This window comes from Cyprinus carpio, unplaced genomic scaffold, assembly GCF_018340385.1.
Source record: "Cyprinus carpio isolate SPL01 unplaced genomic scaffold, ASM1834038v1 S000006746, whole genome shotgun sequence".
NCBI classification, from domain to species: domain Eukaryota; kingdom Metazoa; phylum Chordata; class Actinopteri; order Cypriniformes; family Cyprinidae; genus Cyprinus; species Cyprinus carpio.
This window is the reverse complement of record NW_024879345.1, coordinates 952093-969817: the sequence shown is the minus strand read 5'-3', so window position 1 is coordinate 969817 and position 17725 is coordinate 952093. Positions and strand designations below refer to the sequence as shown.

Genomic DNA, 17725 nt, shown 5'->3' with positions numbered 1-17725 from the left:
ATTTCACTTAGAGCAGCTGTTACTACACGGAGCCGTTGTTAACTGACAAGCTGCGCAAATCCACGCTGGTATTCCTAAATGGAATACCAGACTTATTCCATTTAGGAATTACAAATGTGGTCTTGTGAACCTTCTGTGCAGCAGAAATATTTTTGTAGCCTTCTTCAGATCTTTGCCTCAACACAGTACTGTCTCTGATCCTGGTCAATCAGACTCATTGCCACAGCGGTATAGAATTAAACAGCTAGATATGCAGTGTACATTTACAAACATTGGTGAAAGGAAAAAAAAAAAGGTGGGGGGGGGTTGTTCTAAAGAGCTCAGTGAATTCAACCTTTGTACTGGGATAGAATGTTTTGTTTGCAAAAAATCATGAGATTTCATCCCTGCTGGATATTCCATGGTCAACTGTGAGTGGTATTATTGGAAAGTGAAAGCATTTAGAAACAGCAGCCACAAAGTGGAAGACCATTTAAAGTCACAAAGCAGGGTCACCTTGTGCTGAGGAACGTGGTGGGTAAAAGTCACCAACGCTCTGCTGATTCCATAGCTGAAGAGTTAAAATATTCGACTGGCATTAATATCAGCACCAAAACTGTGAAGCTGGAGCCAAGTCAAGTCATCTTTATTTATATAGTGCTTTAAACAAAACTGATTGTGTCAAAGCAACTGAACAACATTAATTAGGAAAACAGTGTCAATAATGCAAAAAATAAAGGCATTTCATAATTGAATTCAATGATGTCATCATGCAGCTCCGTTCAGTTTAAATAGAATCCATGCAATCATTTGCAATCAAGTCAACGATATCGCTGTAAATTAAGTGTCCCCAACTAAGCAAGCCAGAGGCAACAGCGGCAAGGAACCAAAACTCAGAATGGAACCTTGGGAGAAACCAGGCTCAGTCGGGGGGCCAGTTCTCGTCTGGCCAGACGAAACCAGCAGTTCAATTCTAGGCTGCAGCAAAGTCAGATTGTGCAGAGGACGCATCTGGTTCCTGTGGTCTTGTCCCAGTGGTCGTCTGAGACAAGGTCTTTACAGGGGATCTGTATCTGGGGCTCATCTAGTTGTCCTGGTCTCCGCTGACATTCAGGGCTGTAGAGGTCCTTTCTAGGTGCTGATCCACCATCTGGGCTGGATACATACTGGATCCGGGTGACTGCAGTGACCATCTGACCTGGATACAAACTGGATCTGGTGGCTGTGGTGACCTCGGAATAAGAGAGAAACAGACTAATATTAGCGTAGATGCCATTCTTCTAACTAGGGATGTCAAATTTCGATTATTTCCATGATCGATCGTCGTTTAAATTAACGATCAATTAATCGATTAATCCTTAACCTTAATGCTGCAAAATGCGTCTATTGTAGGCACGCAGTCACAGGCATGACAGGATGTGCAAAAGCCACACACACACACACACACACACACACACACACAATGCTCACTTGAATTAAAGGGGTTTTAGTCTGAATAAAATGCTAGTAGCAGGACTGTAAAATTAATAGATGTGATTATGATCATTTGATAAAATGAAGTGAGCGCGCCATAGGCTACGTTTGAGGTCATTTTAGTTTGCTGACTGTTTCCCTGCACGGAGACCGCTGAACGCGCCTCTTTAAATGGTTGTGGTGCTCCTCGTTGTATTTTAAAACACAATTACAATGTTTTCAACTGACATTATGGTATTTAAAATAAAATTATCCCAAACGTAACTGTGGCACGCGTGTGACTGCGCTGCACATCAAGTGAACTACATCGGCGCTGCTGCACCAAAACACTGTTGCTCACATGAATTTGATCCTGCCAGATTCTGTCCTAGAAAATGTCAGATTTTTAATTTTTGCAATCCGTTAGGCCTATTTGTTTTTAATAATCCGACATACAGTGCATTAGACCATGAGTGCGCGCGTGCATACGAGGACGAGCGAGCGCTGCTTTGGCTAGATTTATTTGGAGGTTATTGCTCATGTCTCATTCGGCACAAATCCAAATGTTTCCATATTCGCAATGTATTTGAATGTTAAACTATTATTTAAAATGTAAACTAGGCTTGTACTTTACACGCATTCGCAAATAGACGGAAAAGATCATCCTCTTCACATAAGCAAAAACGTCCTTTGCATAACTGCAGAGTGAGCCGGTATACTGCGGACTATTTAAACTGACCAGTCTAACCTTTTAAATGTTTAGTTGACTATTTTATTTTGATAATGAACAGACTGCGATGCAAGTTTGAATCGCTAGAATATACGTGTGCAGCAGGCTCCGGCGCGATCGAAACAACTGAGACATAAAAAAAATAAAAAATTACAAAACCTTTTCCGCAAAAGTGTTTACTTTCATTTGTGCGCACACAATAAAAACAGAAGATTTGTGCTCTTGTAAAATAAAGCAAACAAACAGAATGTGTTGTCATCCTTTTTTTCCCGTGAACTTATGGAGCGCCGCCACACTTCTGTTTTAGATCCGTTCTCTTAATAATTCAATTCGGATATATTTCGCATTAAAAAAAAAAAAAAAAAAAAATATGAAAACAAATTGTTATTTTTTATGTTGGGCCTATTACTTAGGCTACATAGGCTATACATTTCCCTTAAAGCATCCCATTTTGTCCCAGGGCTTGAGAACATGTGCACTAGTCAGGTCCATGCAGAAACTTGTGAACGATGGCGTCACCGTTTAGTGACGTCACTGAATGCGCGTGGGAAAACCTACTGTCAGTGTCGGTCACAGCGCCTATTAATCGCTGTTTTGAATCCAGCAATTATTTATTTACAAATTATAAGCTCTGGTTATGACAAGTGTGGTATAAAAGCTTTGTTTATTAGAGGAATAATAGGAAAATGTTAGATCGTGACCATGCCTCTGGATGCTGTTCGGGCCCATAGCCTTCATTTACGCGGATTTGTTCTGGTTTGCCGGTTAGACACGAATTTCCACAAATTCAATAACATATAGGCATTGTTTCTTTTCCTAAATCTTCACAGTCTAACCCTCTAATTTCGCAGGTTTATTTTATTATCTTTCACTTTTAATCACTGTTTTCGCATCTCTTACTGTGGTAAACATGGGGAGGGTAATTAAAGATTTAATGAATTAAGAATTTGTTCGATTTATTAATTTGTTCCCTTATTTCACGTAAATCATGGGTTATTTAGGGAACAAAATTAATGAAACATGGACAGTTGCGACAAATTAATAAGTCATAGGAACGAATTAACAAGTTGTAGGAATGAATAGACTCCCTGTCCTGTGTCCTGCAGCCCTGCAAAGCGCGCGATATGGAACAGTTATCTGATGAAATGACTTAGTTACTACATTTCTATTGCTTTTTATGTTGAACTTTTATGTTGTTTCTATTTTAATGTACTTTAAAGATTAAATCACATTAAAAGCTTGATGTTGATGTTTATATACCGTCACCATCACTCTCGCACGTGTTTTGCGCATGAGCCGCACGCAGCCCAACATTAAATCGGTTGACCGACCATCGACAGCCTTAATCGATTGCATCTCTTATCGACAATTAATCGATCATCGATTAATCGTTGACATCCCTACTTCTAACGATGTAGCAAGTACATTGGGTATTATGGGAAGTGTTTCCGGTTTTGGTTTACCTAATTAATGCAGCCTAAAAATCCTTTAATGGATTTGGATATTAGAAGCATGTTAGTTATGTGTAAGCCATGTTAAAGAGATGGGTCTTTAATCTAGATTGCATCTAAAACTGCAAGAGTGTGTCTGCCTCCCAAAAAATGTTAGGTAGGTTATTCCAGAGTTTAGGTGCTAAATAGGAAAAGGATCTGCCGCCCGCAGTTGACTTTGATATTCTAGGTATTATCAAATTGCCAGAGTTTTGAAAATGCAGTGGACGTGGAGGACTATAATGTAACGAGCTCATTCAAATAGTGAGGTGCTAAACCATTCAGGGCTTTATAAGTAATAAGCAAGATTTTAAAATCTATACAATGTTTAATAGGGAGCCAGTGCAGTGTTGACAGAACCGGGCTAATATGGTCATACTTCCTGGTTCTAGTAAGAACTCTAGATGCTGCATTTTGGACTAGCTGGAGTTTGTTTATTAAGCGTGCAGAACAATTACCCAATAAAGCATTACAATAATCTAACCTTGAGGTCATAAACTCATGGATTAACATTTCTACATTTGACATTGAGAGCATAGGTCATAATTTAGATACATTTTTGAGATTGAAAAATGCAGTTCTACAAATGCTAGAAACGTGGCTTTCTAAGGAAAGTTTGCTATCAAATAGCACAACTAGGTTCCTAACTGATGACGGAGAATTGACAGAGCAGACATCAAGTCTTAGACAGCGTTCTAGGTTATTACATGCAGAGTTTTTGGGTCCTATAATTAACATCACTGTGTTCTTCAAAATTTAGGAGTAAGAAATTACTCATCATCCAGTTTTTTATATTGAGTATGCATTCCACTAATTTTTCAAATTGTTTCACCGGGCCACGAAGAAATATAGAGCTGAGTATCATCAGCATAACAGTGAAAGCTAGCACCATGTTTCCTGATGATATCTCCCAAGGGTAACATTTAAAGTGTGAAGAGTAACGGCCCTAGTACTGAGCCTTGAGGTACTCCATACTGCACTTGTGATCGATATGATACCTCTTCATTCACTGCTACAAATTGATGGCAGTCATATAAGTATGATTTAAACCATGTTAATGCACTTCCATTAATGCCAACAAAGTTTTCTACTCTATACAAAAGAATGTTGTGGTCAATAGTGTTGAACGCGGCACTAAGATCCAATAGCACTACTAGAGAGATACAACCACGATCAGATGATAAGAGCGGATCATTTGTAACTCTAAGGACACAGTGCAGTCAGGCAGGTAATGAAATGAAGGCAGGGAGGGAGCTTCATGAAATGGGTTTCCATGTCTGAGCAGCTACATGCAAGCCTCACAACACCAAGAACAATGTCATGCGTCAGATGAAGTGGTCTAAAGCAGCCATCACTGGACATTGGAGCAGTGGAAACCTGTTCTATGGAGTGACAAATCACACTTCTAAGTTTGCCAGTCTGATGAGCGTGTCGGAGGCGGATACCAGGAGAACATTATCTGCCTGACTGCATTGTGCCACATGTAAAATCTGGTGGAGGAGGGATAATGATACGTTTTTCAGGGGTTGGGCCCCTTACTTCCAGTAAAGTAAAGTCCTAATGTTTCAGCAACCAACACCAAGACATTTTGGACAATGCTATGCTTCCAACTTTGTGAGAACTGTTTGAGGAGTACCCTTTTCTGATCCAGCATGACCGTCCCCCAATGCACAAAGAAAGGTCCATATCACATTGTCCAGTATCATATCTCAGTCGTGGTATTGAGGGTGGAAGAGAGCGCTGAGTATTCACTCCCCCCACCGACAATCCCTGCTGGACCTGAGATTCAAACCCATGACTTTTGGGTCTCAAGTCCATCTCTCTAACCATTAGGCCACAACTGCTGGTAACTCTGTCCATAACTCTCATTGCCACTTTTTCTGAGCAGCTTTCTGAGCACATAATGTTTGATCTCTCATCAGGTCGCTTACGGGCTATCACCTGAGCAGATGACAGCTTTCTCACAGTAGTGCTATTGTCAAACACACACAAACAATTGATAACACTGCCAACTCATTGCTTGGTCTCTACTATCTATCATAATAAAATGCTTTTATAGAGTGAAACCCTTATTGTTATTTTGGGTAAGATAAAATACTGCCATTGTACTGGTATCATTTATTTGGGTGAGCAGAAAACATTTAAGGGGTCTTGGGATATAGCTGTCCCCTCCTACAATAGGTTTACATGCATGCAAGGTCAAAAAACGCTTTCGTTTTCTCAAAATATCCATTTCATAACAACTCATTTTCCAACAATTCACTAACAATTCATTCAAAGCAGTTCTAAGATTCAGTCTCTCTAAACCCCTCCTTCCCATGAGTTTACTCTGCTCTGATTGGTCAGACGGCCCAGTCTGTTGTGAGCCATCTTTCAAGAGCAAGCGTTTTATTGAATCCCTCATTGAACACCGAGTCTTCTCGACATGAAGTTAACCACATGAACAAACTACAGTGTTTGAGGGTGGATCAAGTTGTTTGCAGCCGGCCAACACAGAACATTGGCAGACATTATGCAAATGTGTTACCCCGTGACATGTAGCCATCAAAGAAGTGGGATTGGAATTACTGATGACTCGTTTAGGCTGTTCAGAGTTGATTCTTTCTTTTGGGAAACAGTAACTTAATTTATTGTGCACTTTTGGCTTTAGAACTTTACAGATGGTTTACATTAACATTCAGCTAAATTACACACTGCATGGAAGGCAATATTTGAAATGGCATAATAGGGGTACTTTAAAATTTTTATTTTCAGATCAAGAAAACTCATGGAAATAAAGTCTTTAGGAAAAATGTGGAATGTTAAATACTTTCCATAGGTGTGTTCAGCTTTAAAATATTTTATTGGCAGTTGCACTCTTTGTTATATTCCAAGTACATGCAAAACTGTTTTTCTTTTTCTCACCTAAGACACATTAAAAGAAGCTTTTACAAAATTCTATGAATGCACTTAAAAACAGAGAATTGAATCATTAATTGAAATTGAAATCAAATCAAAAAAAGATTAAAATTGAATACCATTGTGAGTATCATGCATCTAATCGATTTACTGTTTACCCAAAGATTCACACCCCTACAAAGGACCGTATGCTCCAAAAGTGGAAAGAGCCAAATCCTATAAAATAGCTCCTGGCAGACATTTTAGGGGAAAGAGTAGTGTGAGATACAACGTTGAAGACTTTGGATAGCAGTTGTGTTTTTGGGCTAGATTATTGGCATAGGCCAGATTTTTTTTTTGTTTTATTTATTTATTTTTATTTTTGCTGTCAGTTTGAACAGTTTGAACTGAGATTGGGATTGTCAGTCACTTGCAAATCATTTAAAGATGCTCTTTTAGCCAGTGAGGACCAGGTGGAATACAAAGCTCTTTCACTTTTTTATTTTTTATATTTTTTTAAGATTCTTAAAAGCTGGAAAAATAAAGCCATGCCAAGTCTGATTTCAGTGTGTTTCATAATGCCTCAAATGTCACCTGAAGCAGGAGAGACAGCCATTGGCGTGCTGCAGGCAGGTGTGTCGTATGCCAGTTTAGCCAGACACTATGAAGTGAATCCGTGTTCAGACTATAAAGAAGGTATCAGTAAACCAGCATGACAAATGGCCATCAAGGTCTGGTTGTCCTCAGGTGACCTCAAAAGAGAAGGATGGACCCATAATGCTGCGTTCACACCAAACGCGAATAGAGCGTCAAATTCGCGCCTACCATGTCTAGTTTGCCGCTTGAACATTTTGAATGCATTCGCACGTCCGAGGCGAAATCATCCGCTTCTTGTGGGAGGGGCAAGTGCTAGGCGGTTTGTCTGTTTGCATGATGGCTGATGTTGATAGAGCATTCAAAGCTTTATCACTTTTTCCTGCACATGTCCTCTGAATAAACACATTTTCTTGTTAGCGAAAAGTAGCTGTATATTGGGGGAAAATAGTTGTAAAAAAACGGCTGGAAGGCCGCGGGTCGATAAACGTGTATGTGACTCAAAAGTTAAATGTGTATTTACAACACACTCTTCCAAGCGAGGTCCTTTTTATTCCTGTCTCTATAGAAATATGAACTTGTGTCATAGCTCCGGGTGACTACTCACTGACAATATCAGTCGTTCCTCCATGTTGAATGAGTGACTCCTGAGCAGGCTCCTGATTTGTTAACGCGGCGCGAATTGACGCCAAAGTTCAAATTTTTCAACTCGGGCATCAGACGCGAATTTGCGTCAAACGCGTAAATGCACAAAAAGCACCATTCACGCCAGACGCTCAATTCGCGTCATTCGCGCGAACTAGATGTGCGAATGAGGCGAATTCGCATCTACCGCACCGCGCTAAATGCCTCATTCGCGCCGCGAGACATCCAGATGCACGTAAACACGTCTTTACATTGACTTAACATGGAAATCATTCACGCCAGACGCTCTATTCGCGTTTGGTGTGAACGCAGCATAAGGGGGATCCAGATACGTGACCCTTCTGCCTGCCACAGGCCAGCATCATTATGAGCTCCTTCTGAGGAAATGGGATAACATCCAACAACTATAGATTTGGCTCATTGTCTCTGTGCACAAGAGAAGGCTCTTTTTTATATACATGTATTCTTAGTTGTGTTTGCTAAAGCATGTTTCAATGTTATTGTTGTTTCTGATGCTTAGAGTTGACAAATTCTAAGTTAACTGTCACTAAGTTTTAACACATCACCCATCCTCACCATTTTTAATGTCTGGAAGTCCATTTCTGCCACAGAGTGAGAAAAAATAAAAAATAAAAATGCAAAACCCTATTCCAAAAAAGTTGGGACACTGTACAAATTGTGAGTAAAAAAGGAATGGAATAATTTACAAATCTCATAAACTTATATTTTATTCACAATAGAATATAGATAACATATCAAATGTTGAAAGTGAGACATTTTGAAATGTCATGCCAAATATTGGCTCATTTTGGATTTCATGAAAGCTACACATTCCAAAAAAGTTGGGACAGGTAGCAATAAGAGGCCGGAAAAGTTAAATGTACATATAAGGAACCGCTGAAGGACCAATTTGCAACTTATTAGGTCAATTGGCAACATGATTGGGTATAAAAAGAGCCTCTCAGAGTGGCAGTGTCTCTCAGAAGTCAAGATGGGCAGAGGATTACCAATTCCCTCAATGCTGCGGTGAAAAATAGTGGAGCAATATCATAAAGCAGTTTCTCAGAGAAAAATTGCAAAGAGTTTGAAGTTATCATCATCTACAGTGCATAATATCATCCAAAGATTCAGAGAATCTGGAACAATCTCTGTGCATAAGGGTCAAGGCCGGAAAACCATACTGGATGCCACCGTGCCATTCGCCGTTGCCGGCTAAAACTCTATAGGTCAAAAAAAAAGCCATATCTAAACATGATCCAGAAGCGCAGGCGTTTTCTCTGGGCCAAGGCTCATTTAAAATGGACTGTGGCAAAGTGGAAAACTGTTCTGTGGTCAGACGAATCAAAATTTGAAGTTCTTTTTGGAAAACTGGGACGCCATGTCATCCGGACTAAAGAGGACAAGGACAACCCAAGATGTTATCAGCGCTCAGTTCAGAAGCCTGCATCTCTGATGGTATGGGGTTGCATGAGTGCGTGTGGCATGGGCAGCTTACACAGCTGGAAAGGCACCATCAATGCTGAAAGGTAGATCCAAGTTCTAGAACAACATATGCTCCCATCCAGACGTCGTTCAGGGAAGACCTTGCATTTTCCAACATGACAATGCCAAACCACATACTGCATCAATTACAACATCATGGCTGCGTAGAAGAAGGATCGGGGTACTGAAATGGCCAGCCTGCATTCCAGATCTTTCACCCATAGAAAACATTTGGAGCATCATAAAGAGGAAGATGCGACAAAGAAGACCTAAGACAGTTGAGCAACTAGAAGCCTGTATTAGACAAGAATGGGACAGCATTCCTATTCCTAAACTTGAGCAACTTGTCTTCTCAGTCCCCACACGTTTGCAGACTGTTATAAAAAGACGAGGGGATGCCACACAGTGGTAAACATGGCCTTGTCCCCCACTTTTTTGAGATGTTTTGATGCCATGAAATTTAAAGTCAACGTATTTTTCCCCTTAAAATGATACATTTTCTCAGTTTAAACATTTGATATGTCATCTATGTTGTATTCTGAATAAAATATTGAAATTTGAAACTTCCACATCATTGCATTCTGTTTTTATTCACAATTTGTACAGTATCCCAACTTTTTTGGAATCGGGTTTGTAAAAAAAAAAAAGGGAAATGAAGAAAGATTAAAGGGATAGTTTGTTCATAGGAGTACCACGATGCATGCGTGAGCATTCCTCTGTTTGTAAACTAGGCTTAGTGCATGCATGTTCTACATCAGAACGCTGGCTCCTGCATCAGCAGCACCACACACGAGTCATGGCACTCTCGTGAATTGCGGCAGAGACTGACAGGGAGAGAAGAAATTGTTGAATAACGTTTTCATTTTTGTTTTCTTTGTGCACAAAAAGTATTCTCGTAGCTTCATAAGATTAAGATCAACCCACTGATGTCATTTTATCAAAAATATCTTCATTTGTGTTCTGAAGATAAACAAAAAGGTCTTACGGGTTTGGAACAACATGAGGGTGAGTAATCAATGACAGATTTTTTCATTTTTGGGTGAACTATCCCATTAAGTTCAAAATAAGAACTAAAGTCACATTTTGGAATATAAAGTTGAGTCATAAAGACACAATTACAAGAACTAATGTCACAGTTATGAGAAATAAAGTAACATTTATGGAAAAATAAAGGCACAGTTGCAAGATATAAAGTCACATTGTGAGACAGGTCCCAATTTTTAGACTGAAGGCTGCATCTATTTGATATAAATACAGTAAAAACAGTAATTCAAGGGAAATATTCTGAAGACATCTTTACTGCCTTTTGTCTGCTCAGAAAGACTTATTGCTGCTTAAAAGGCAGACACAATTATGGCTGCCTCTTCGCAGTGTAAATTTGGCATTAGGGTACCGTATAAATAACATTGAAATTCTTGCAGTACCATAGTGTGTATCAGCTGTCTAACGATCACTGTCCAGTGCACCTTTGCAACAATGTCTTTAGTGATTCTTTTTATAGTGTTGTGTGCTTAAAATATATGCCCAGTGTTTTTTTTTTTTTTTGCCTCAGTTCTGCTTTAGTTGAACCCTAACACAACAGAAGAATGTGTGTATGACACGAGAGGTCAGTTCTCCATAGCTGCGGTTCATAAGGGCATCAAATGGCCGGTCTAGCGGAGGTGACCTGAGCTCTCACTGAGCCTGAGAGAAGGATTCTCTATGAGTCTTTTCATCATTCTCCGTACCCGCAAATAGGGACTAGCTGTGTGATATCTAGATTACCTGGACAGACAGCTACTGCATCATATTAAAGGCCTTACCAATCTTAGCTGTCAGCCATACCGCAGGAGGAGCACAGATAGCGCAGCTGCCTCTCTCTCTCTGTCTCAGACGCTCGGACTGTCATTAGTTTTGAGTTGTTTATTTTTCAAAACTTTAAGTCTGGCTGCACAATAGCACATCTGGCAGTGGGAGAGTGGTGATACTTGTTAAAAGAAGTATTACCATGACGGTTGTCAGATTCTGTCATCTGCACTTAATTATATAATTGCAGCCTTTGATTTAAATATGAACATATTGTACCTGTAAAAATAGTTGTTCTGAAACTCAAGATCAGCTGCCTTACTAGATGGCAATTTTTGGCATCATAGCCCTAACATTTATTTTTATAATTGTACTACATATATATATATATATATATATATATATATATATATATATATATATATATATATATATATATATATATCACATCACTGAGTTACTATTATAGTTTTTATTAATGTTTTGAACAGATTGTTTCTTTATATTTTCAGGTTTAATTTTAATTTTAGTCATTTTAATAATATGTTTTTTTTTTTTTTGTAATAAAACCCTGCACTCAAACCGTGTATCCATCTTTCTCTAGGTGGAGTCGACCCAGAGCATGATTCGCATACTTGGTCTCTCAGCAACTCTACCAAATTACTTGGATGTGGCGTCATTCCTGCATGTGAACCCTTGCATTGGATTGTTCTATTTTGATGGTCGTTTCCGTCCTGTTCCACTTGGCCAGAGCTTTGTTGGCGTCAAGACTACAAATAAGGTACCCAGAAGCCAAGAAATCTCCAGCTATGCCAAATACAATGAATTTTTCAGTCATGTTTTAGTCAGAAATATGAAGTGTCACTGTAATTATGTTCTCGTCACAGGTCCAGCAGCTACATGACATGGAGGAGGTTTGTTATGAGAAGGTCCTGAAGCAGATCAAAGCGGGTCACCAGGTAATGTCAGTGTGTGTGCTGAAGACCTTTTTCTCATTTTGCAGACTGTATATATAAATTATGACTGAAGTGTTGGGTTTTATGAGGTGTCAAGGACACAAAGCAGGTTGGATTGTGATCTCACTCAGTCCCGTTCCCGTGTCACCCTGAATTAGATCTCAAATTCTCTGCTTTCAAACAAAAGATTCTGGGAGCTAAGGATGAGCAAGACTAATACAATCCTTAGCCCAGTGGTGGCCTCTTTTAAAGTTGTGATGAAATAGAAGTAGCGACAGATCTTTTCGATAGAGCTTACCTTATATGTAATGTAATTTAACTCAAAAATACTGTTAAATGTTTTTTTTTTTTTTTTTTTTGTAAATTTAAGTTCAGATCAAGTTTCTAAATATAGGGTGGGGGTTTATCCAGCAGTTGTTGATTAGATTTGGAGATGTGGCCGTTACATTTAAAATTGAAGGCAGATGAACATGAGTTTGCAGGTAAGGACAAAATGATTGGAGAAGTCCTGCTTACATCACCTGAGAGAGGTCTGTCTTTTTACAGGAAGATTAAATAACAAATATGAAATAATATTTTGATTAAAAATTACAAGGTCAAAAAAAAAGCATTATATGCATATAGAAAAAAAGATGCTGTTTTGGCTCAGTTTAACCAATGACAGTAATTCCAAACAAAGCCACAGCAGAACCTTGTGCCTTTCCAAGTTTATTACTGAGTGAATCTACATTTTTGAATGAATCAAGTGAGCCAATGATTTGATGACTCATTCATGAAGATTCATAAAGAAGTAATTTGCTTTGTTTCTGAATGAATCAGATGTTTGAACGAATCAGTTGAATGAATGACTGAATGATTCACTTATTAAGACTTGTTGCTACCTCCTGAGAGATTGTAGCCTTAAAGGGGACATCAGATTCCCATTTTTCACAAGTTGACATGATTCTTTAGGGTCTTCATGAAATGTCTGTAACATACTTAGATTAAAATTCCTCAGTGGTTGTAAAACAACACCATTTTCACCTTGTCAAAAACATCTCTGTTCACAGCGAGCTGTTTCCGTGCATGTCTCTTTAAATGATAATGAGCTACTACAGCTGTAATATGATTTTAGCCCCCCTTTTTGCACATAATATACAGCAAAGCCTACATGGTTACTTTCACTATATTTGTTTTCACTGTACAACCAAGTTGATTTTACTTTAAGAATAAAATGTATTTATAATATCAAATTGCTTTATAAAAAAATAGTTTTTGCAATGCCTTGGATGTAAAATGCTAGTGCTTAGCAAGAATAATATGAATGGAATAGTCCATCTACTCCAAACACAGAGGATGTTTTGATCCGTGAAACACCAGGATGAGGGATGTGAGGATGGTAATTCTAACTGCCAAGCTCCAAAAAGCACATAAAAGTAATATGAGATTATAGTCCATATTTTTTGTGCCATATATAATTTGCTTCCCCTTACCTGAAACCCCCAACCTCTACCCATAAATCCTAACACTCATACCCCTCTTCCTACTCCAAACCACAAACCTCACCTTATTACAGATCCCAATCCTACAGAAGAAGTCAACACACATAGGCAGTGTTGGTCCTGATCTGTTGATTGGTTCACTAACTAAAAATAACAACATGTGAGAAATGTGTCCAGGTTGGGGTTGTTATGTTCAGAGGACAGAGTGTCAGCGGAATGGGATGTTGTGACCTCATTGTGGAGGATGTGAGAGAAGAGCTCTGATCATATACCTCATTCTTGCATGTCCACATTCTGTATGTATCGCTGGCTTTGATCTGTGCACCTGATCGTCATTTGTCTTTTTGAGTATGTTCAGGAAGTGTCTTCTCAAGGAGAAACACAATGAAAGGCCGTGAGCAAGGCCTTCTCGGGAAGGTTTTGTGGTTTAATTGAAAATCATCATTCCTGTATTCCAGCACTGAAGGTCACAGGCTCTGCGGTAGCTGTGGTATATTGTGCCCTGTGCCTCATCCTGAACTCAATTTCTAAATCTCATAAATCTCCAAACAACCCCACTCTTACCACCACATAACCTCCCACCTTGCAAATGCTCTGTGTGTCTCACACTCCCGTCTTCTGTTTGATTTATTTGTGGTTTTTGGTGTGGTTTTTAGATTCTGTCCATATTCTTTCTTGATCTAAAGGCTAGATGAGTTATACCTTTAACTGCTTGTCCTGGTCGTGGACATAAGTGCAGTATACATGGTCTGATCTAATCTTACACTGTTCACCGGTTTAGAGTATCTTTTAGTTAAAGGACATGCCACATACAGCAGCCCAAAAAGAATTTGGACACAAAAACAACACTTAAAATCTCTGAATGCCATTGGATTAGATAAGAAAATTTCAAATTATGTGATGTTTTATTTTAAATTTATTTTATTTTGTTTTATTTTAAATTTACAAAGCACAAAATAAATAAAAATCGTAAGGTTTTAAAAACACTGTTAGAAATGACAAATATTTCTTGCTATGTACACTTTGTAATATTGTACAATTTACATCCATTTTTGTATGAAATAGTTTTGCAAACAAAATCAAGAAAATTTAATGGCTTAAAAAAATGTCATATGGTTTAAAGGGGTCATATGACGTTGCTAAAAAGAACATTATTTTGTGTAATGCTAAATAACTCTTTTTTTTTTTCAATTTAATTTTAAAAATGATGAATTTAAGAGGTGTATTCAAGACATTGTACGAGCTCCACATTAATGTTGTTGTTGTTGTTTTATTATTATTTATTTAAGTCAAAGAATAGATAGGATGGGGGAGGGGTTTTGTCATTGTGTAGCAGCTTGTCGCGTTAATACAAATTAAGTTTATAAGTGTTCACAGGTTGATGTATATATTAACCGTATTTCAATAGCTTCTAAAATGTCTCATTCAGTCAGATTTCAGAGATAGAACTATTAATGCTCTAACAGCTATTGTAAGTGGGTTAATGATCCTACCCCTTGTGATTAGGCAAAAAAAATCAGTACTTTTGAAAGAGCCATGATTTAATGCGCTCCAACCATTGAATTGAATTTCGAACTAAATGCTAAATCATTTATAAATGAAATGGGATGAGATTTGGTAAAACTGGAAGTCAGCTGAAGAGATCGCAGGCTTTCTCTTTCCGGTGCAGCACCAGAGCCGTGTACAGTGGGGAGCGTCTCTCTCAGCTTGATATTAAATTGTCAGAAGTGGCTGTGACATATATTAATTTCATGTGGGAGCATGATGGATTGAATTTTCTTTATGAAATGCCCCCTTAGCCCCCCTGTCGGGCCAGTGGTTGGCAGACATGAGGCAGATGGTACTTTAATACGCTTACGGGGGCAGCAGTTACTGTAGACTGTGCTTTCTCACAGCTTTGCAATGATGAAAAAAAGTCTAATAAATAATATTTGCTGAAGAGGTCTCTGTGGATCTCAGTAGGAATAGTCTGTGCCATCTGAGAGAGTCTGAATATAAAGGAATGCCAAAGAGAGATGGAATTCAATCTCCATGCATACACTGACAAGATGCATAGTTTGAGTGATTGTATCTGTATGTGCAAATTCAAGTTTTTCGCGAACTCAAGTGCCATGAAACTGGTTAAAAAAAAAGATGAAGTGAGTACAGATTAGATTTACATCTCCATTTCTTGTTCTGTGTCATCATAATGCAAGTTCATTGATGTTGGTCACTGAGAGGTGGTTAGTTCACCTTTGGCAAGTAATGATCCATTTGATACTGTCTGTTATGTCTTTTAAGAGTATTGTGGAAGTTTTGAGAAAAGAAACAAAATATGAATGTTCTGTGAGCGAATGCATCTGAGTCTGAGTTACTTTTTAAAATAAGTAACACCAGTTACTTTGTTTTTGCATGTATTGACTGACAGTGCTCCTGTCCCATGTAGAGCAAAATCGGGAGTAAGTGTGAACATGCATTTACTCATCTCACTTGCACAAAAACAGATTCAGTATTCCTCAAAATGAATAACAATATGATGGAAACCTGCAATAATTAAATATGTTAAATAGCACAAATATCCTTTATGTATTTAATCCAATTTTATTATCCAGTGTCTTTGCTGTTGGCCTTCAATGATCCAATTAAACCACAATTAGCAAAAATGACTTTAGGTAAACAGAACATTCTTCTCCTGCATCCTATTCAGCACAACTGAAAGTTTTGTTTGAACTTGAATTTACATTTCTTTCAGCATGAGGGAATAAAGGGTCTTTTACAATTGCCGAAAATAGAACTTTTTCTTATATTAAAAACAAGCAAGCAAGCCCAGCACAGATGAGAAAAAGTAATGCAAAATAAATATAATGCATTACCTTCAATAAAAAGTTCCCTTTTTTGGTTCTCTTTTTTAGGGAGTAAATCAGTAATTTGATGCATTGCTTTTAAAGGTAACTTTCCCCAACTCTGCGTGCAATAGGAACGAGCGCATTTGACCAAAAGGGTCTGGCTGCAGACTTGCACTTGCAATCTTAGACTTGCCCTCTCAGACACTTGCACTTCCGGTAGTGACATCACTTGCAGTCTTTATTTTATATTTTGTTCTATTTATTTATTCTTTTTTGTTTGAATCTCTCAACATTTTACAACAGCAGCCAGGTGTTGAAGACAAGAAAAAAGAAACTAAATTCAGTCGCCACTTGCACTCTCAGCTACCTGCGACGTCACTTGCAATCAACACAAATCATGCATGTTGCCAATGGAGACAAGTCGCTGTGGTGATTAAAAGATTAAAACGAATTTAGTACCTGCAAGAAAAAGACAAGACCTGAAAATCCACGGCCACAAAACAGCAGCATATGAATGCAATGTGCAAAGTGTCTCATTAAGCGTTTTCCTCCCGTAGAAAACATAAACACTTAATATGGCTTAATGTATTAAGATGCTATTCAAATATCAAATTCAATATAGTTTATTAATATAATGAATAATGTATAAAACATTCGCAAAACATGGCATAATGTGGCATAATAATAGACTAAGATGATAAAGACCAAACTCAATATGCTCCTCTTCATTATTAAAATATACATAAACAATATGTACAGACAAGCAGGTGAGCCCAGAATAAATGCAACAAGCAAAGTTTCGTGTTAAGTGTTTTTCCATATAGAATAACTGTCTACAGCTCTTTTATTTCATTGTCTTTGTCCATTAAGCTACATTATGTGTTTTATTTATAATGATTTTCTATGGGAGGAAAATGTTTAATGTTAACGCATAATGCATTGATGCTTTTAATATCACTTAATGCATTTCATAATGCACGTTTATATTAGTTGGTCTGTATATACTTTGTCAACAGAAAGACATATAGGCTCCTGAATTGTCTTTATAGTCCTTTATTATGCCACATTAAGCTTTTCGCTGTATGGGAGGACAAGTGAGAGTTTGCGCATTGTGTTTATGGCCATCTGCTTGCCTTGTAGTACTTTAAATAATAACTATATATATATCGAATTTGACCTTTTCAGTTGCACTTAATGTAGGCCTATCTTAATACATTAAGCCATATTAAGTGTTTGTTTTTTCTACGGGAGGAAATGAAACGCTTAACGAGAGACTTTGTGCATTGCGTTCATATTCTGCTGTTCTGTGGCCACAGATTTGCGGGTCTTGTCTTTTTCTTCTACTGATGACTTGCAGAACCCTGTACATTATAGTACTAAATTAGTTTTAATCGTTTAATCACCACAGCGTCTTGTCTCTATTGGCAAC

The 17725-nt window shown here is 38.1% G+C and overlaps 1 protein-coding gene across 1 annotated transcript in view; it reads left to right on the top strand.

Moving 5' to 3' along the window:
• The window catches only part of ascc3 (activating signal cointegrator 1 complex subunit 3), a 168847-nt gene that overhangs the window by 83938 nt on the left and 67184 nt on the right, over positions 1-17725 (top strand). The window contains exons 12-13 of the mRNA XM_042755765.1: positions 11639-11815; positions 11922-11993. Of these exons, the coding sequence (XP_042611699.1) occupies positions 11639-11815; positions 11922-11993 (249 nt within the window). The remainder of the gene's footprint in view (positions 1-11638; positions 11816-11921; positions 11994-17725) is intronic.